Here is a 20,364-nt window from a genome sequence, read left to right on the forward strand (position 1 = left end):
CCTGCTGCCCACACTGCTGCACAGGGCCAGAGGCTGTCCCCGAGGTGCCATGGGTGACCTCCCAGGGTCCGGGTGCTGGGGCTGGCCCCGCCGCAGGCAGCTGGTGGCCAAAATTTCCTTCACTGATGTTCGCAGTGCACGCAGCAGCCCTGCAAGAGCCCTGCAGTGCTGCTGTGCCACCGATTCAAAGGCCCAATGAAAGCTGAAAGAGATAAAGAAGTTCTCTGAGGACGCTTTTACTGTCCTTATCAGCAACGAATTATAAAAGGGGAGATAGAAAAGTGTGTTTTGCAGCTGGAGGAGAAAGGGGCCGTGTCTGTGGACGTGCTAAGACTCGATGGCCGTTTTCACGCCGCCCAGGAGCGCTGTGCACAGCTGAGCCTTTCCTCAGCCACGGGGGACACCTCCCTCGAAGATGTCTGTGCTGGGGGGTTCCTGGGGGCCTGGGGGCTTGCATGGTGCTCGGGGGGGGCTTGATGCAGGGCAGTGTTCTGCTGTTTGCCTCGCTGGAGGCGGCCCGTGGTGCCAGGAGCTGTGTGGTGGCTGATGGGCCCGATGGCACCGCACGTCGCGTCCCACCCCGAGCCCGGGGCACGGGCAGAGCCCAGGAGCCGTCCCTGAGCCGCTCGCAGGGTTTTGGTGCGACTTCTGCTATTTCTGGGCCTCCCTGGCATGTGACAGCTGGGGGTCTGCAGAAGCAGTCAGGGATTTTCCGGGGAGGGCTCTTTTGCAGTCTCGCTCCATCTCGGTTTTTCTGCTAGTGGGTGGGTGACATGTTCTGAAAAAGCCACGCCAGAGGCTGTAAAAGTCACAAACCGCTTCTTCAAGTGGTCTTGGTGCGTTTTCATTGCCAGTTCTTCCCAGCTGCTTGGCAAATGGCATTTTCTGCCTCCCGGTCCCTGTCGCGTTCAGGTGGCGTGGCTGTCTGTCCGTTCGTGTTTGGCCTGGTGAGCTGTGTTTTTCACATGAATTTCTGATGAACCCCTCTGATAGCTCCGTGGTGGTTTATTTAGTGCTTATTTTGTCCAAAGCTCTTCCTTTTTCCGTCCTCCCCATCCAGACCAGTGCTGCCAGATAACTGGCTGCCAAAATGCTGTTTCCCTCGCATCCCTTCTCGCTTCCCAGTTTCCTGAAGCTAATTCTCATTAAGGCGATGTTGTGCAAGGAGATATCTTTCTTTTGCTTCTCCCGGATAACCAAATGTAACCAACCAGCAATGTTAATTCACTCACTAAAAATCGCAAATCCCTTTTCCACAGGATCCTGCCTGTATTTCTACCGACCCACGGGCAGCAGCACCCCAGGTTGCTGCTCCGGCAGCTGCACCACGGGGACCTGAGCGTGGCTGGCCGGGGCAGATAAAAACTCCCTCTGCCACCTTATCAGTCCCCTGTGGTGGCCGATGGCAGAGGTGTAACGAAGACAGTAAAAGAGGGCAAACCCACAGCAGCGCTTCCCTGCGTGAGTGTTCCCAGCACTCTGTGGCCTCTCAGGAAGCAAAATCTTTCTTTTTTTGCCAGAGCTGGGCACCAGGAACCCCCCGGCTCCCCCACGGTGGCCACAAGGGCTCGCTCGGTGCCGCTCTCTGCCTCCTTCCCCAGCCGCTGGGCTCGCATCAGCGCCCACAAGGCTGCTGCCGCAGCACCTACAGCTGCTTTTCAAACCTGTAGCAAAACTCTGCAAAATCTTTTCTTGCCTGCCCAGGTGTGTTTTACATTCATCTGCCAGAGCTGCTGTTCTCTTCCCTTCCCCCTGCTCAGGCACGACTCGAGCGTTTTGTAGGGATCCTCCAAAGAGTTGCTCGCATTTTATTCACTGGCCAGGTTTTGGTCTTTACAGAAGCGTTCGGACAAGAGATGTGTCTGGCCCAGTACCTCAGGATCGTGCCTTTGAGCAGCCACGGTGCTGGTGCTGCGTGTGGGTGCAGAGGGAGCACCCCACCAGCCCCACACCATCACATCCCGCCCCTCTGCTGTTTGCTCCTTCAGATCACACCGGGATAAAGGATCTGGCTTGGAGAGGATGGCCACGCTTGGTCTTTCTGATATAAATTGTTTTTTTGTGGCTGCGAGGCAAATGCAGAGGCTCGGGTTACCAGGATCACTTTGTTAAGAGTTCCCAAGCCTGGGTCAGCAGATGGCGAACCTCTGAAGAAAACCGAGCAATGCTGTGTTCCCAGAAAGGATCTTATCTTAAAAACCATGAAGGTCATGCTGCAAAAATAGAATTCCTGTTTGTGTAGGCAGCGGCATCCTGCACGCACATGGGAAGAGCATCGGTGCCGGTGCGGTGCCTGCGCAGCATCGCTCTCCCTGCTCCTACAAAAACCTGCCCAGGACAAGGGCCCTGCTGGATAAAACCCCATCTGCCCTCCCCGTGGGTCAGGTTCTCCTGCGCTGCCGTGTAGGGTCACAAAATGCACCTCAGTCCATAAGGATGCTGCTTTTTAAATATTCCTACAAGGACGGCGGGGCTGGGGGCACAGGCAGGTAGGGCCGACTGCTGCAGCCGCTATGGAAATGGCCACGCACCTTCCCTTCAGGTGTCTCTGGGGGTTACAAACCTTCCCGCTGCAGCTTTTGGGGAGTTTTTGTGCATCAAGGCCTAGGGAAACGTTGGCCAAGGCCAGGGCAGTGTCCTCTTGGGGCCGTGCCTGGGGAACCCAACCCTGCTCACCCTCACCCGGCCCAGGGGGAAGGCTGCTGGGAAATCAGGAACACAGGCACTGGGTTTCTATTAAAAGAAAAAGAAGAAGCTCACAAGTTTTCCAGAACTGGATTTATTGTATTTGCAGTTGTCTTATATCTTTTTTGATCCTCCTCTGTAAAGACGTTGCATGCCCTCGCCTTTCTAACCACAAGGCTTGGTAGTGGTGCCTTCATTCAAGCGTTTTATTATTTTTTTTCCTCTGAGAATAGTGATAAACAATGGGTTTCTGCATCTTTTGTATTGGGTGCAAAGTACTTATTTAACATACAGAGGCTTAAATTCTGCTTTGTTAAATCTTTAGGTCAATTTAATGCATTTTATTGGTATTCTCACAATACAAACAGGAGCCTTAGAACTCAAACAATCTATTTATGGAGAGATGGACACACATGGTTTCATACCAAGTTTTTTTCTTTTTTTTTTTTTTTTTAACTCGTTTTTCATAATCACTTCTTTTTGCACAACGACAACCTCAAGCTGACAACGAAATGCACGCGGTAGAGCCACGGGAACCAGACCGGGCTCTGCTAGCGACGGGGAGCCCTTCGCCACCCCGCAGCCCCGTCCCACCAGAGCCGTGGCGGGCGGCGATGCTCAGCCCCCAGCAGCTGCCGGGGGACAGGAGCATGGCTGGGAGGTGACAGCTCACCCGATGGCGCCGTGCCACCTCGACCTTCCCTGGGGTGAGACACGGCTCCGTGCTTTGGTGCTTCCCATTCTCGGAGCACTTTGCACTTCTGCTCTACTCAGGAGACAGCTGCCTGCGGCGGTGGAGGTTACTGGCCTTACTGCGTCGTCTCGTCCCTAGCATGGGTGGTGAGAAAGCTCTAGCACCATGAACAGCCGTTCCCTGACTCATTTCAAGGGGTAGGAGGAGTGTCTGTGCACATATGGTCTCCACCTCTGCGTTTTGGTGTGGTGCGCCCAGCCCGACGGGGTGAAACGAGCCACGCCGGCCAGGCTCAGGGCCGGGGAGCCAGCTGGGCTAAGCTAAAGCCAGCTGAAGTTCGCCTGGTAAGAGGGGCAGCGACACCGCCTGCCCCCAGTGCAGGATGCCTGCATGAACTGCCACTGTCCCCAAAAGGTTACCTCGGAGGAAGCCCCGCATTCGCTTACAGCAAGGTTGGTTCACGGCTCACGATTGATAAGACAAGGAAAAGGCGCGGCCCAGAAGCAGTCTGAGTGGCGAGCATCCTTGAAAGACCCCATATGCACCCTGAGCTGAGCACTTTGCCACGAAGGATGACTGTGAGCAGAGCTGGAACTGGGGCTTTCAGGCCCTTTGTTGCAGCTCCCGCACAGACCCCCTGATCACCCGGGAACTAATTTAGCTTCAGCTTTCCTGCCTTGCTTGAATCAGAGGCCCTTCAGGAGAGCTCTGTGCCGGGTGCGTGCACACCAATCCGTTGCCACCGCCTCATTTTCCTCCCTCGCACAGCCACGGGTCCTCCGTCAGCTCAGGAGCGCTGCGGGGCGCCCCGAGGAAAGGCTCCTACCGAGCACGAAGTCTCGCGTTTGCCTCTGCAGAGCCCGGCTACGGAGCAGCTACGGGCAGCAGGGAGGAACCCAGCCCCGCCACCTGCACTGTCACCCTGGGGACTGCGACCACGGGGTGTGGGAATGGCGGTGAAATCACAGCCGGACTGACAGAGGATGGGACTGTGAGGCTGTTAATGAGGACACTTAATTAGTCGCAGCTGAGGCAGGAAGGACGCTGCAGCACACAACCACCGGCAGCCCCAGGAGCAGGAAGATCCCATGCTCGCTGTGCGCGTTCCCCCGATAGTACCCGTGGCACAGGGTGAGGATCGGGTCCCCTCGTGTCCCTCACGCAGTCACCTCCGTGGCACCGAGCGCATCCAGCCCTGTGTGACATCGCACAACGGTGACAGCACCAGTCCCCCGATGTCACCGGCACAGAGCTCAGCCCAACGCATCCCTGCTTCTCTGGTGCTTGAGTTTCCCCCCGCAGCAACGCATCTTCCGGCCACATCCACTGAACCTCACGGCACCAACCCAACAACGGCGAGAAAAATGGGTTTCCCAGGGCTCACACCTGCGTGGGCACCACGTGCCGGGCTCCCCGCCTTGCTGGGTCGTTCTCCTCTGAGCTCCCTGTGGTACTGACCGCCAGGCAAACCTACTGCAAGAACAAGCCTCCACCCGAGGACAAGGCTGGCCTTACGTGGAGGAGGGCAGGCACGAAGGACCGAGCTGCAAGACCCGGGCAGGGACCGAGCCTGAGGCTCAGGCACCGCAGCGAGGGTGGCTCTGACCCAGCACGGCCGGCACCGGGGGCTTGGGGCTTTTGTACCCCAAGTCTCACCCTTGCACATGAGCTCACGCTATGTTAACCGTACCGAAACGCAGCACGCATCCCAAGCATCACCTTCGTTCCATCCCTCTGTCCTTCTCCTCCCGGTACCCGCAGCACCCGGCCCCGCTGCCCGCCCGCAGGACGCGCTGCCCCCGGCTCCCCAGCCCCGGGGCTGGGTGCGGGCGGCTGCCCCCATCCCTGCTGCCCGCCTCCAGCCGCTTGTGCGCCCCGCTGACAGAGGGAAAACGGTCGTTTCTCTCCTTCTAGACTCCTGCTCATGAGTACATTTCTGATAATAATAATAATCATAATAATCATAGTACTAAAAACAGTATTTACAACAAGCTCCAGGTCAGAATTACACACCAAGCAAACACTCAGCACCACAGAGAGCAGGACAGGGTTAATATCTTGCAGATACCTTCTCAGATCCCGCCAACGCGGGACACAGACATTAGACAGTTTCAACCATTTCTTACACACAAACATTTCGCTTAAATTACTTTTTAAATTTTTTTTTTTTTTAAACTTTTTAAAATTTCTCGTCACTATATGAATGAGGTGATGCTGGCAGTGACGCCGCGCTCTACACAGATGCTCATCTAAGACAGCTGCTACTATAAACTGATCGTTAGCTACTGGTTAAGAAATTCAACCCTCAGCTTCCGCTCCTTTTCCCTCTCTGCCCAAAATCACGTTTTGTCACTGGCCGGGGCTGGGGCTCACCGATAACCCCGGGGAAAAGGGGCTGGGTGGGAGGCAGCCCTTCCTTCCAGGGGCAGAGCCTTCCCCGGACATCGAAACGTGCTGCGGCCACAGAGGGGTCGCTCCCAAATCTGGCCGGGACTTCTGGGGGATCAGCAAAGAGCCCAGGGATCTGATTTCCAGCAGCTGCTCTTTGGCTTTCTGTTGGGTTTCTGTGGCCGCCCGATGCTTACTCCAGGCCGTAACAAATTCTTTGCGCGAGTAAAGCACAGGGTAGGCAGAAAAGGTCAGCTTCTGAGCAGACTCGGCCGCGGTTTTCAAGAGGGGGGGAGAGGCGGGTGAGGCGGCTCCCGGTGTGCCATCCTCACCCGCTGCCATTCCTCGCCCCAGCCCCTGTGCCCACTCCCCCAGCGACTTCCCCAAGGACTCAAAACCCAGCGCAGGCATCTCTCATCTCCCCCCCGGCACAACACGTCGGCCACACGCCGTGCAGAGGGCACCACGGCCCTGAATTAAATGTCTCCAGCCCTCGCGCGCCCCTTTCCTTGTGCTGAGACAGCAGCCGGGGAGGAGGGGAGGGATGCCACCGGTGCCGTGCCCCAAAACCGCCGCTCTGCTCTATCCAAAGCGCGCCACCACAGCGATTTCTAAGCTCTGCTCAGAGGGGGGTTCTCACTGCCCTCTGCCCCAAACGAACGCAGCCTCCACCGTCCATCTCCTCTGCCAAATCCTGCCCCGAGACCGTGCTCACACGAGGGCCGACTGCCCAGCACCGCACCCTACGAGGCCCCACAGCGATGGGGTGGCGATTCCCCACCGGCGTCAGACGCAACATTTCCTCTTTTTCAGTCTTTCAAGCCAAAAGCGGAGCGGGCGCAAGGTGGGCAGCGCTGCGGGCGGCAGCCCCCGTGGTGCACGTAGCCGTGACATTGCAGCTCAGGAAGGCTGTGACAGTCACCTAGCCAGGTGACGTTACCGTCAGCCGCTAACGCCACGCTTGCGTATTCCCTGCTCATCTCTACCTCCACGGAGAGACGAAGTTGGCTTAAAAATAGGCCTCGAAAAGCTAAAGATAGACAAGAAACGAGCATGGGAACATCCCTTCCCCCTTCCTGCAGAGCTGCTCCCGCTCAGCTCTGCCTCACCCGAAGCAGCCGGGCAGGGAGGACCACGCAGAAGGGCGGCACGTCCCGTCCCTGCCGCACGCTGGGGCTCTGCCCCGTGCTCCCTGGCCTCAGCATCCATCCTGCGATGGCACCGAGGAACCACATCCGTCACTGGGAAGAGGGCAGGGTGGTTATCGCGGTCGCTAAAAGGCCATCTCACCACCCTGCCCTGTCCCTGCTGGAGCTGCCTTCCTACGGAGGGAGGTCTCGGGAGCACCGGGCAGCTGCAGACCCTGCGTCCCCTCCCCACGACGGAGCCCATCACCACACCGCTCCCGTGCTGCCCGGCCGAGGCTTCTGCCAGGGCAGCAGCCAGCGCCCACGGGGATGGGGACGGTGCGGACGTGGTGCTGAGCTCTGGGAGAGCCCCCCCAGCTGTTTCCACACGGGCTACCAAAGAACCACCAGAAGACGAGGATTTTTGGGTCGCTGCCTGCCTGGGCTGGCCTCGGGTAATGGCCAAGAGCCGAGGGGCTGCACGCCCCCGCTGCCACAGCCAGCCCCTGCCTCTCCCACGCCTCTCCTACCGCTGGCAAACACGGCTCTACTCGTTACTCCACTACACACACAGAAATCATCACTTCCTTCCCGTTATTCTGAAACTGAGATTTGGCTCAGAGCAAACACCGAGAGTACTAAAAGCCCCGGATAAGAAATCCGTATCTCTGTGACACTGCTGGTTGAATTTATTAGTATCTTCAGTTTTACATTAGTTTAAGAAATATTTTTTAAAAAAGGACAAACCCTCCAAAGAAGCTGATTGATCGACTGATCCACTGATTCTCTATTTCGTGTGAGCTAGTTGCTATTCTGCTTAGAGGTCCCTATGATCTGTGAATCCCCACAAGTACCCAACGATTTAGGATGCAGAGATAGAGAAGCGTGTAGCTGGGGGACGAACACCAGGGGATGGGGGGGATGGAGAACCAAACGCTGCATCTAGACAAACAAAATAAAATGTGTTGGTTGGTTGGTTTGTTAACAGGAATCAGGTGCTAGATGTGTAGAAAAGCCCTTTATCCAGAGATCTCCTCCCGCTGTTCCTTGTTCCTGCGAACTTCGGCTGCGTGCAGTTCCTGCAAAGACAGGAGAGGGGACAGCAGGCAGGTAAATCTTTAGGGCAAGCCCAGAGCTGAGGGTGTCTCTCGACAGCTACAGGCTGACACTTTCTGCTCTTGCAAGCTCTATTTTCCTCCTGTCCTGCACGCAGGGTTTGCACCAGCCAGAAGAAAAGCTATCAGAGCAGTTTCATACCCATTGCAGCCCCGGCGTCTGGAGCCTGCAGCACCCATGGGTGCTGGAGCCCCGTGCATTTACCTGGAGCCCCAGGCATTTACCTGGAGCCCCGTGCATTTCCCTGGAGCCCCACATATTTCTCTGGAGCCCCACACATTCCCCTGGAGCCCCGTGCATTTACCTTCTCGCGGAGCCGCTCCCTCAAGGCGGCCAGGTGCGCCTCGCGGATCTCCCTGCTCAGCTCCATCTTGTAGTTGAGCTTCTCCTCGGCCAGGCGGCTGAAGTTGTTGTTCTCCTCCAGCGCCTTGTGCAGCACCTCCCGCTCGTGCTCCCGCTTCTCCGCCAGCTGCTTCAGCACCTGCGCCTCCTGGGTCTGGCGAGGTGCCGGGGAAGGCGCGTGAGCCGACGGGAGAGCCTCTTTCAGCCTCCCCGCAGCCTCCCCCGAGAGGTTTGGTGAACAGCCCCCTCTCCACCTCCCTCCAGCCCATAATATTCCGCCGGGAAGGCGCTTGGACCGGTCGCCTCCTCCCTGTGATGGGGCAGCGTTGGCTCAGCCGGGTGCCGGGGGCAGGTGCCCAGCAGCACCACGGGGGCAGGCACGGGGGGCGCAGAAGCCCCCTGCCAGGGTCCTCCTCGGTCTTTGAATTATTTCACCTCTCTCCTCCTTCCCACCACCCATTCTAAAATCATTAGGGTGGAAAAGACATCAAAAACCACCAGGTCCAACCCAGCACCAAGCCCCGAACTGAGCCACGTCCCCGAGCACCCCACCTACACGTCTGAAGACCTCCAGGGACGGTGACTCTTCCCTAGGCAGCCTCTTCCGATGCCTCCCAACCCATTCAGTGAAGAATTTTTTCCTAATATCCAACCTAAACCTCCCCTGGCATGGCTTGAGACCATTCCCTCTTGTCCTAACAATTATCCTGTGCCTTACTCTGCAGTTTTTCTCCTTTTCTGTATTTTTCACTGGAAGATATTTCACGATAAAAGCTGGGAAGTAGCACAGGCAGCTGTTAGAAAAGCGAGGTTTGAAGCTGAACTCGGGTGAGCAAGAGCTCTGCCATAGCCTGGTCATGCCCACGAGGCCAGAGAGGGCTCCGAACAGCTCTGCAGTTGTAGGAACAGGACAACCGTGGCCATCGAGCCCAATTTGCTGCCCAAAACAGGCTGCAAACCTTCATCATCCCCACGTCTTGCCTGACTGTTTACAGCTGAGTAACGCTAAGGGTAAGAACACTAACGCTGGTCGGTTTAGATTGCTCCTGAGAAGCCCGCTTTAGGGTTTGGCGCGATTGGTACCCGCCACCGAAAGGCCACGTCTCGTTACCTTCCTCCTCTCCTCTGCAGCCTCCAGCCTCCTCTGCAGCTCCTCCAGGGACAGGTCCTTCTTCTTGGGGGGGGAGGAAAGGATGGGGCTCTCGGGAGATAAATCTGAAGGCGACTTCAGGATCACCTCGAAGCTCTGACCTGATGCCCTCTTGTCCAGCTGCTTCACCTCCATATCTTGGGGGAGAAAACAAGAGCTCTGTGGACTGCGACACCCGGGAGAGCGTTGGCCTGAGGGCACTGAGCTCTTCACGTGGGAATAATGTGTTAATCCCCCTGTCTTGACCTGGGTGATTTTGCTCTATCTCCAGAATTTCCTAATGAGTCAGCTTCATCCCCCCCAGGCCAATACAATTATTTTAAATTCCCAGTACAGCTGCTGAAAGGCCACACTGCCATTAATGCAGTGCGTCGCCCCAGCACAAACCAGACAGCCCCGCCAGCAGCTTCTGCGAGCCTTCCGCAGAAAGATATTGGAAGACGCGAGCCGTGTCTTAATAAAATCAACTGGGAAGGAGACCGAACTGAGGGGCCTGGGCCGAGATGTGGATTGCTGCCCCAGGAGGGGACTGGGGGGTGCTGGCGAGCTCCCACATCGACCGACGTGCCGGCAGGGGCGTTTGGAGACAATTCTGCAGCCTGCACGCGAGCAGGTTACGTACCTCCATACTGGTAGATGGTGTTAGGGTGCGGCTGGGTGTGGAAGCAGGAGCAGATGAGGGAGAGCAGGGACAGCTCCTTCATTTTCTCCTTGTAGGCTGAAAAATAAGAAACAGCAATGAGGAGGGAGTCTAATGGCAATGGTAGCTCTTTTTTTTTCATGGAGAAAAGAAGCAAGTGGGCACCAGGAGGTCTGTTTGTAGCTACCAGGCTCTGTGGAGGCTTTTCCAGGCTGCCATAGGTTGCCAAAAGGTCCCCAAGGAGTATCTGCTCTAGAGTAGACTAAATTAGTGACCAGCGTAGCAGCATCATGGGAAGACAGTAGGATTTTACCATGTCTGGAGGCGTGAGTTCCTGTGGAAGATTTTCCCTCCAACGGAGCTGACGCGCTTCAGCCCTCAAAATTAACCCCACAGCCATTGCTGCCCAGACACTTTCTGCGTCCCACCTCCAGACTGGGAGGTAAAGGATGCCCACGGACACCCAGAAGCACTTCTCAGCCCTCGGCAAGTTCCCAGTATTTCACAATTCACCGCCGAAGCAGGCAAGGGAGGACGCGGTGGGATCGTGCAGGCAGGGCTTGGTGCTGCTCTGCAGTCCCCAACTGCTTCTGCAAAGGGCAGGGAGTTGCACGATCCCTTTGAGCTCTGCTGCTGTGAGCCCTCAGGTTTGCTCAGCGTCCCTGTGACCAGGGGATGCTCTGCAGCACCCTCAGTGATCACACCACCCCAACGGCAAGACCCTCCAGCAGGCCAGGAAAGGGAGCCCCCCAAACCTTTGTGATGTGAAGAAGCATCAGAGGCAGAACAATTTTGAGGCAGTACAAATCTGTGTAGCACAGCTTCTGAGAGACATCTTTCCGATCTTCTCCTCTGCCTTCCCTTAGCTACTCTGCCAGAAGAGAAGCGTTTCCATGCGCCTGCTTCATCCTTGCACTTATTTTTCCTCCTAGGCACGGAACTTCATCCCAATTAACACCCTCCTTGGGCCAACCAGCGGTCCCTGCAGCTCAGATTTTTATTGAGCATTTCTCAGTTTGCTCCACATGCCGGTTTCAGTGCCCTGCCCAGTTCCGTGGTTATGTGTGTACCCGACAGGGGCAGTTTAATCAGCGATGCAAGCCACAGGGCAGGACATTTCGATTTTGTTCCTAGTGACGAGGACTTTGGAAAGCCTCTGGGAGCGCCGCGTTGTGCTGGGCTGGTGGCGCGCGGCAGGAAGCTGGTGCCTGGTGCTGTGCTGCCGGAGCCCAGAGCGGGGTCCCCTGGCTGAAATGGGAGACATCAGCACTTAACCTAAAGCACCAAGGTCCTTTCTTTACCATTACAGATGGTCCTGGGTGGAACCGAGACATCAAGCAGATGTGCCACATCCCCGACCCACCGGTTTGTCTCCTAGCACTTGCTACAAACCCCGGCGCTTTGGGTTTCAGTCCCTGAACTTCAGCAGCTGTCCCCGGTGCCGGTTTCATGGTTCCCTGTGCAGATGGGTGCACGCTGCAGCCCTGCCTTCCAGGAGGTCTGTTGTAGGGATTTCACTTGGTAGCGGCTGCCTTAATCCCACCGGGACCTTCCCTGCCCAACGGCGGCGGCAGCGGCAGCAGGGCAAGGGCCCTGGGCAGGATCCGGCCCTGTCCCGGCGGTGCAAAGCTGTCCCTTCAGCACCACTGCCCCCAGCCCTGCCTGGTGCCACGGCGGGGACTTGGGGACCAAGGGGTGGAAAGGATCCAGCCCTGGGAAAAAAAATTACCCCAACCCCTGGGAAAAAACCTGACCCCAACCCCTGGGATAAAACTGACCCCAGCCCCTGGGAAAAAAAAAAAACTGTCCCCTGGAAAATAACCGACCCTAGGAAAACCACCAACCCCTTGGAAAAGAGATGACCCCTGGGAAAAGAGCCGACCCCTGGGAAAACATCTGACCCCTGGGAAAAGCAACTGACCCCATGGAAACAACCGACCCCTTGGAAAACATCTGACCCCTGGGAAAAGCAACTGACCCCTGGGAAACAACCGACCCCGATCCCCACCCCAAAAAATAAATCGCCCACGAGGGGCAGCCCGGAACGACCCCCAGCACTGAGAGCCAGCAGCTGCCACCCCGATGCCCCCATCCTCGTGCACTTTTTGATCTGACACCTTCAGTGACAAAAAAGAGGTGGCCGACACACCGTTAGCAGGCTAAATAAGCGCAGGCGTCCTGCAAGGAGAGGAGGGTCCTGGCTGTCTGCGTTTGGGTCTGTCTGGCGCTGTACAGACTGGGAGCAGGGCAAGGAGCAGCGGCTGGGGATGGGAGCGGTGCTGAGCAAAGGGAACCACCTCCCGTGGGGTGGTGAGACCGCAGGGCTTGCCAGCTCCAGCCCGTCACCGCCCAAAAAGTTGGGTTCTCCGCTTCCTAACCAGATAAATCAAGCTGAGCAGACGTCTTTTTGGTAGTTGTTTAATGATGCCCGGCAAAACATGGGCTGGTAAGGCACCACACCAACGCAGGGTGATTCCTAAGGAACCAGAGGCGCAGCGAGGCTCATTTGTGTGAATCCAGATAATTAAAGGGATGGGAATGAGTGTGCTACATCTGGTAGCAAGGTCAAAGGAAGGTTGTTACGAGAAAATCGCTGGTTTCACAAAGATAGCTTTGGAGAAGCAAAAAGTGCTTCCATAAAGAATATTATACCACGAAAAGATGAGAAAAGTCCGATTATAAATGTAGCCAAAACACAAACCGAAGGTAAAGGAACTAGAGAGATGGGGAACGGGGCCCTTCGGCACAAATCCTGCCGTGCCACATACACAATAAATGCAACCGCAATCCCCGAGGAGCCTTCGGAGTACAACAGGGTGCAGATGTTCTCACCCAGTAAGAACGCTGCCGTGAAGATAACGGCCAGACCTTTGTCTCAGACCAACTCGCGTCCACCTTCCTGCCACACAACATCCACCACCAGGACAGCACAAGAGCTCACACAACCAGAAGAGGAAGGGGAAGCAGTGAAACCAGCGGGATCCGGGAAAAATGGGAGCGATACAGCTCCGCTGGTGTTGAAAAAGGAAAACAAAGCCCGGCAACTCACTGGAGGGGTTGTTCAGATCAGAGGTCGCGCCCCACGCTGATGCCAGGCAGCGTCTCAGAGATGCGAGGCTCAGAAGTGAACGTGGGCCCGTTTTTGGAGCTGTCCACGAGGACAGGCAGATGTGAGGCTCACTTTGCCTTCTGCCGGACATCTGCTGAACCACCCCCCAGCAGGGGTTTCCAACCACCTGGCTCATGCCCTCCTAGGTTTCATTTGCAGCTCGTGTGTACGCCCCATCAACCCACATTACAGGCAGCCAATAGATCAGCAAATCACTCGGGCTCTGGGGCTGGAACATGTGGAGCGCCTGCAGGAAAATAACCAAGGAAATCTCCCCCCTCCTGTGTCAGCAGGAGCGCGGGGGCCGAGCTGTGCCGCAGAGAGCCAGCAGCCTGGGCTGGGTCGGTGATGGGTCGCCAGGAGGGAGAAGCACGGACTGGGGTGCTTGATAAAGCAGAGGAAGGAGCCAAAACGGAGGTGGCTGTCCCAGCGTGTTGGTGGGTTTGGGGCAAATGCAGATCTGTGCGGTCAGGTTGGGATGAGACAAAGAGCTACCAAGGAGCTGGGAACAGGATAAGGCAGAAGTTCATCAGTGCCATGCTGCGTCAGGTACAGCCACGCTGTGTGACTCCAGGCAGACATTTGGTCTCTCTGGATCTTGGTTTCATTTTCGTTTACTGAGGGTTATTGCACTTTTCCATTATGCAGAGATATTTTTGTACCCCTCAGAGAATGCAAAATTCTCCATTACGGCACTGAACGTGTAGAGGTACCTCAAAAGAATAAAAGGACTGTTTGAAAATATGCTGAGCAGCTCTTCACCATCTGAGGTGCGCCTAAGTGCTACAGCGCATACACATGGTCTTTGATCTAGCTCTTTTGTATTTCTAAATCATATATATACATATTTTTTAATTTTTTTTTTTATCATAGGCTTATGCCTGGAAGAGTGAGGCCCATGTCACCAGGGCAGCAGGGAGGAAGAGGCTTGGAGAGAAGGGATGAGGCAGGATTGTTGCTGCCAATCAATTAGCAGAACATGGTATAGAAGTTTTAGCGAGCTTCAGGTCCCTCCATGTATCGTCATCAAGAGCCACCAGCCCCGTTCACCCCAATACAGCAAGAAGTTGCAGTCCACGCTGCTGCCCACACTGCTGTCCCAAAGGCCTCGCCTGCAAACCTTCTAATTACCACATCAGAGCACTAAATCTCGGTTTTTCCTTTGCAGAAGGAGAACACACTCATCTGACAAACAAAGCGTCCACCAGCTCTGAACCGACACCGATGTACTTCAAGAAAGGGCTCTTCTGAGGCATCTGAGGGATCATCACAGTATCTACACGGTGCCATCAAGGAAGATATGGTTTATCTTTTAGAAAATAATAATAAAAAAAAAAATCCAAGGATTTAGATGCCTTGTTTGGATACGTTGGTAGGAATACAAAAATACCTAAAACAGGTTCTCTTGGCTTGTACAGCTGAAGTCCCAATAAAGGGACTAAGTCAGGCCATATGTACTCTATCAACAACTGAAGAGAAGGAATATTAATAGTGATTTCTTGAGAACAAGGCGATGGAGAGGTTAGGTGGAAAGGAGTCTGACTCTGCCCAGCACCAGCCATAGGAGTGGTGTGGGACAGCGCTGAGCGGTGTCCCCCAGAGCCATTTGGAAAAGGGAGGCAGGGGTAACCCTGACCCACAGAAAGCCATCCTGCCCCTGCAGCTCAGTGCAGGAGGGGAAAACCCCAGGATCCATCCGGACACATCTACCATCCCCTGCTGCGAGGCCGGGAACCACCAGCCCGGGTTCCCTCCAGCCTCCACCTTCCCAGCCACGCCAGCATCCGAGCAAACCCCACGAGGCTCTCCCCGTACCGCATCGTTTCGTAACCTCGGTGAACCGCCGCTCGCGTCTCTGCGTTCAGCCCCCGACACCCGCGGGTGGTGGGGGAAGCCCCCTGGGGCTGCGGGCCTTGGGCTGCCTCCCCTTTCCGGGGTGTCCGACGACGCTTGGCTTCGTCCGGCGGGCGCGGGGAGGAGGCGCGAGGGCTCTGCCCTGCGTGCTGTGCCCGCGCAGCGCGGCCAGCACCGCAGCTGAGCCTGCACTGAGCATGTGCCGCCGCACAAAACAGCCACGGCCAAGGCTGGGGGGGGGGGAAACGCTCTGCGGAGGCAGGTGGATATATATATATCTGCTGGGCTGGGGGGATGCAAGCCCCGGCTCTTTTCATCCCGGGGATCCTGTCGGGTTAAATGAAGCCAGGGAGATCTTCCCAAGGGGGGGGGGGGGGGATTGGCCCCTGGGCGGCAGCTGCAGGCAAATTACAGCGGCTCTCCCTTCAGCACGGATTGGCTTTTGCTGGGGATAAGGAAGAAAATAAAGAACACAAGGCTTTTTCCGTTAATTTAAGCACCTGCTTGCCTTTTCCTCCTGCCTTGCCAGGCTGTGCCCCTGGCTGAAGGCAGCGGCTGAGGGGCGGCAGCTCCCTGCAGAGCTGGGCGAGGCTCAGCGTCGCTCCCGCGCCGCGCACCCAGCGCCCTGTTCTGCCTCCCCCTGCCACAGCCCTCCTCTCCCCTCACACCCTCCCCCTTCACATCGCCTCCCTGCGTGGAGGGAGCCAGGGGGAAGCGCGGCGCCTCCGAAGCACACGCTTCGCGATCCCCTTTGACGTTAAAGCAGCGTCTTCCCGCAGGTGGAACATCCCAGCGGGCTGGGAGGGCGAGGATGCAGCAAAAGGAGCCACGTTTTGCGCCCCCGCGTCCCTCATCCCACCACCTCGCCCCCCGTCACGTCCGAAGCAGCCGTGGTTTCGGTGGCTGGGAGCCCCGCTCCGTCCCCCCAGCGGGGACAGGGGGCAGCAGGATGGGCCCTGCCCCACGCGTGCACCCACCCACACGGCGACGCTCGTACGATCGCCGCCTGTCACCAAGAGGCATTTTCACAGCGCTGCTTCACCATTTTTAGTTAATGCAAAGCCCCCCCCCCCCCCCAGGATCAGCTGCACCCTTACCCGCGCCGCGGCACCTCCCATCTTTCTGTCCCTTTCTCCGCTGCTTTTTAAAAGGAGAAAGGGATGGAAAATGCACGGAGGAGACACGGGCAAAGGCCAGTGAAAGAAGCAAGGGATGCTGCCTGGTCTCCTTCTGGCTGGTTCTCCGGCTGGGAGGGGGCACAAAGCACTACCCACTTCTTTTTGTCTTTTCTTTATATCCAGACCTACGTCTAGGATTCAGCCTCACCCACCCAAGCCCCTCTTTGATCACTGAAAAATTAAGAGCAGTTTCAGGATAAAACTTATTTTATTTCTAAGGAAAAGAAGACCCTTCAGCCCCACCCCCTGCTCATTGTATCATTTCGGGATTTTCTTCTCCTTCACCCGAGTTCCCAGTCCCAGCCCTTCGAATTCCCACTCCTTCGAATTCCCACTCTCCAGCTAAAAGGGGCAAAACTCGTCTTTAGGAAGCAGTCTGGCACGAGAAGCACCCTCACTGCAGCCCGGGATGCTGCAGCCAAAGCCGACCCTCAGCAGCAGGCTCCCCGGGCTACGCTATTATTCCCATTATTACTGCAGGGGGGAGGAAGGGCTTCCCTTGCAGCATTTGGTTTCACTCAACGCCATCAGAGGACCGCTCCCCTGAAGCATCTCCTAATGGAGAAAAGCGAGCTGTGAAAGAAATGCAGGGCTGGGGAGCTCTGAGAATGCACAGAAACCCACCCAGGTTTTTCTGGTTGGGCGTGGGGAGGGATATTTTAGGGCATTACCATCAGCATCTTGTCTGCATCTTTTTTTTTTTTTTTTCCGATATCCATTTAGGCAATCTATCATCTTCACACAACAAAATGCAATTTCTAATTTCTCTGCATCCAGCTACACAACGAGCACATTTTTCTTAGGAGAAAAAAAAAAAAAAAAAAGCTGCATCACGCTACAAAAATAATTATTAATTGGCATGCAGCAGCATCTTCCGATGGTGCAACGTAATGACAGCAATATTTTAAACCGGCAAGTTTATCGCATGTGTATTCGTATTAAAATAAAAAGCCCACCTGCTATCTTGCATCAGAGGGGTGTGTGCCTGGGGGAGGAAGGGGAACAATGCTGCCATGGCAGCTGCCGCCTCATCGGAGAACTCCCCCGAAACGCAAGGAAAAAAAAAAAAAGAAAGAAAGAAAAGAAAAAGCTCGAGGAAAAAAAAAATATATATAAATCAGAATAAGGAAAAAAAAAAAAAAATCAATCCAGGCAGCGTGGGGCTGACCAGGTCCTGCCCTACCTGAGACGGTGCTGGCCATGCTGCCGTGGGGCGCGGGGCTGCGGTGGCGATGGGGAGCGGGCTCGGCACCCGCGGCGGGGAGGTCGGAGCGCCCGCAGCACGGAGCAGGTGGAAGGAGAAGGAAGGGGTCACCGGCTGGGAATGGCAATGAGCGGATCAGGCCTCCTTTCCTGGGTGGCTTTGACGCCCGGTCCCTCCCAGTCGGACTGCCTGCCAGAAATGCAGCCCCACTGGGGGGGGGGGAGCGAGCAGACACACCCAGCCGCACGCCAGCAGAAGATGGCTTTTCCTCCTCTTCCTCCCTTTCTTGTCTGCTCGAGACGGGCTCGGCTGCTTCTCCTTCCTTGTCCCTTGAAAGCAGAAAGGAGCCGGTTCTCTGGGTTTTATCGTTGTTTTAAGCAAGGCTTCCCCAGGCGGAGCCGGCCGGGGGGCTGCGGGTGGGCTGTGGCTCGGCGAGGCAGGGCTGCAGCCCCCAGACCCAAATCTTGCCGCATTTTCAGCCCGGCGGCGCAGGGAGGAGGGGGCCCAGCAGCCTGGGTGCTTTTGGGCTCCGTCCTTTGGGGCACAACAGGGGCTGCAGGCAGGGGGTGATGGTGCTGAGACGGTAGATGGGGAAGAGCAGAACACAGCCTGCTGGATTCAGTGGCACTTTTCTGTATTTATTTTTTTCCACCTGAGCATCAGGACATCTTTTCTTTTTCTTTTATGTCCCATTTTCTGTCATTTCACCATCTGTGGCGGCTGCTAGAGGCCGGTACCTCTGTGCTTTTGAAGTACGTATCGCAGCACCTCCAGGACCAGGGAAGCCCCCCCATTTCCTGCTGACAGCAGCAGCAGCACCCCGGTGTCACCCCGCCGACCACAAAGCCCACCTCGTTTCTCATCGGACACCCTTTGCATGAGGCTCCCGTGCAATCCCCCAGCCGTCAGCATCCCCCCCGGCTGACAAACCCCGAGTTTCCCAGCGCGCTGCAATGCAGACGCTGCCAAACCCTTCCAGCAGCTGCAGGGAGCCATGGGCTCTTCAAGGAGCTGCAGGCGCTCTGGCTTAGACAGGGATGGAAGCACTCTGCTATGCCTACCACGTTCACTTAAGAAGTCAGAGGTCTCCCTTTTTTCCTATTTTTTTCCCTAATCTCTAAGTGTCCTGTTCCCTCAGCACTGCGTGCAAAATGAAAAGCCTTGTCACAGAAAAAAAAAAAAATATGTATATATATAAAATAAAAAAATATATATATATATAAAATAAGTCTAATCGGAATAATATTAGCAGTATCCACACATTTTCACCATGTATTTGGATCAGGAGGTTTTTTTTATTTGTTTGTTTTTAATCCTGACTGGACGGTTAACAGCTTCCTGTTCTATACAAGGCTCATTTTGTTTTTGCAAATCCCTCTGTTTTCTCTTTGGGCTGAATTTCTAGGACTTTATAGGCTATCCTGAAGCCAGCAGGCTGAAGTTTCCTATGTTCCAATAAACGCGCTTCACCATCAGTAGGTGAAGACAGCTCTCCCAGGCATGTGAATGCTGGAATAATTCTCCCACTATTCAATATGAGCTTTGGTTTTTATTCACCTACGAGATCTGATAGGGTCTGTCTGCCCTTTGCAACATCCTGGAGCTTCCAGGCATCGATCACAGGTGTTTTCTTCCTTTTATTTAGAAAAAGGAACACTTTCAAGGTACCAGGGCATGTGTCCCAGCGGAGTACGCTACACAAGAACTGGTGAGCAAACTAGATTTATGTGGCTATGCAACACATCACACACTTCAGGTCCGGTGTTGTTCATACTTTCTAAATAACCTGTCATATAAATAATTTCAATATAATTAATTCTGGATCCACCTATAACATCAGGAGATATTTCTTCCTTGTTTTAAAGGTAACTGTCTTTTTGAGTTCCCTCTGGTTTTCACCAGGGAGCTTCTGAAGGCATTGGGTGTTCTTCAAGATGAGGATTAGGGAAAATTAGTGACTATTTGGCTAAAGCGTCCTCTGCCTTCAGCACACCTGACATGTAACCAGGCAGGCTCTCAGGAAAAAAGAGATTTTCAAGGGGAATCAGCAAAGAAGTTAATTTTATAGCATGTACTTCTTTCACTACTCCATTGTGAATGTTTTCAGCATTTTAAGCGATCAAACTTTCCTAGATGTCTTTTAACATAGGAGGGGCTTCTGCCAATAACTCACACTGTCAAAAATGCTGAAAAAATGCAATTCTACAACAGTATGGCTGTGCAAACCACTAAAGGAAGCTCTTCTGTTAGCTCTGAAGCACTGGAATGCCCTTTGAAGAAAGGAAAAAAAAAAAAAAAAAAGGAAAGAAAAATTTCCAATCTGATAGAAAAAAATCTCTCTTCAATACCCCCAAAAGAGGGACCCGTAGCAACCTTCCTGTTTCATTACAGGACGCCATCATCTAGGGCGGTTCAGAGGAAGATTTGCAAGTTGTGGTTGTTACCAAGAGGGTCACAGGCCTAGCACACTTTACGTTGCTCTTTGCGGCTGCCAGCCTGGCAGAAGTGTGGCTTGCAATGCGAAATATTTGGAGAGTAATTTTACCTAGTGAATAATGAAGCCACTTGGGAAGTTACTGGTCTAAAAGGAAGAACATGGGCTGCAGTACGGGAGACTAACACCTTACTGGGCAATACCATAGTCATGAGACCTTCCAGCACCATTTCCAGCCTCAAGCTGGGAGAAGCTGCCTTAGTTGGCAAGAAATAATAAAAATTCCAGATAGGGCAGCAGTAAACCCCCCCAAAATTGTTAAATAATACAAGGAGAAAAAGAATTGAGAGAGAGAAACCCGTGACAACACCAGCACTAAATCAGGAAAATGTTTCCCTGAAGGCAAGGGAAACAACAGGGTTAGTCTGAAGTTTCCTCTTTAG

General features: G+C 54.9%; 1 protein-coding gene across 4 annotated transcripts; it reads right to left on the reverse strand.

Annotated features, from left to right (window-relative positions):
• Positions 1-2,763: 2,763 nt before the first annotated feature.
• STMN3 (stathmin 3) lies at positions 2,764-18,066 on the reverse strand. Of its 4 annotated transcripts, none has more exons than XM_083802108.1 (5): positions 17,467-18,066; positions 10,125-10,220; positions 9,464-9,639; positions 8,315-8,506; positions 2,764-7,973 (listed from the first exon to the last, which is right to left on the reverse strand). In XM_083802108.1, the coding sequence occupies exons 1-5, from the start codon at positions 17,483-17,485 to the stop codon at positions 7,914-7,916; spliced, it is 543 nt and encodes a 180-aa protein (XP_083658234.1). In that variant the 5' UTR covers positions 17,486-18,066; the 3' UTR covers positions 2,764-7,913. The 4 variants fall into 4 exon arrangements, with proteins under 4 accessions (XP_083658234.1, XP_083658236.1, XP_083658237.1 ...); XM_083802110.1 differs by lacking the exon at positions 17,467-18,066 and adding an exon at positions 17,240-17,331; XM_083802111.1 differs by lacking the exon at positions 17,467-18,066 and adding an exon at positions 16,203-16,236.
• Between the last annotated feature and the right edge of the window lie 2,298 nt (positions 18,067-20,364).

The sequence above is a fragment of the Anser anser genome (assembly GCF_964211835.1).
Source record: "Anser anser genome assembly, chromosome: 16".
Classification (NCBI taxonomy): domain Eukaryota; kingdom Metazoa; phylum Chordata; class Aves; order Anseriformes; family Anatidae; genus Anser; species Anser anser.

Coding starts and splice junctions, on each gene's coding strand:
- STMN3 (XM_083802108.1), bottom strand. Junction 8,507..9,463: donor CTGCAGAGGAGAGGAGGAAG/GTAACGAGACGT, acceptor GCACCTCGCCAG/ACCCAGGAGGCGCAGGTGCT. Junction 7,974..8,314: donor GGGAGCGGCTCCGCGAGAAG/GTAAATGCACGG, acceptor CTGTCTTTGCAG/GAACTGCACGCAGCCGAAGT.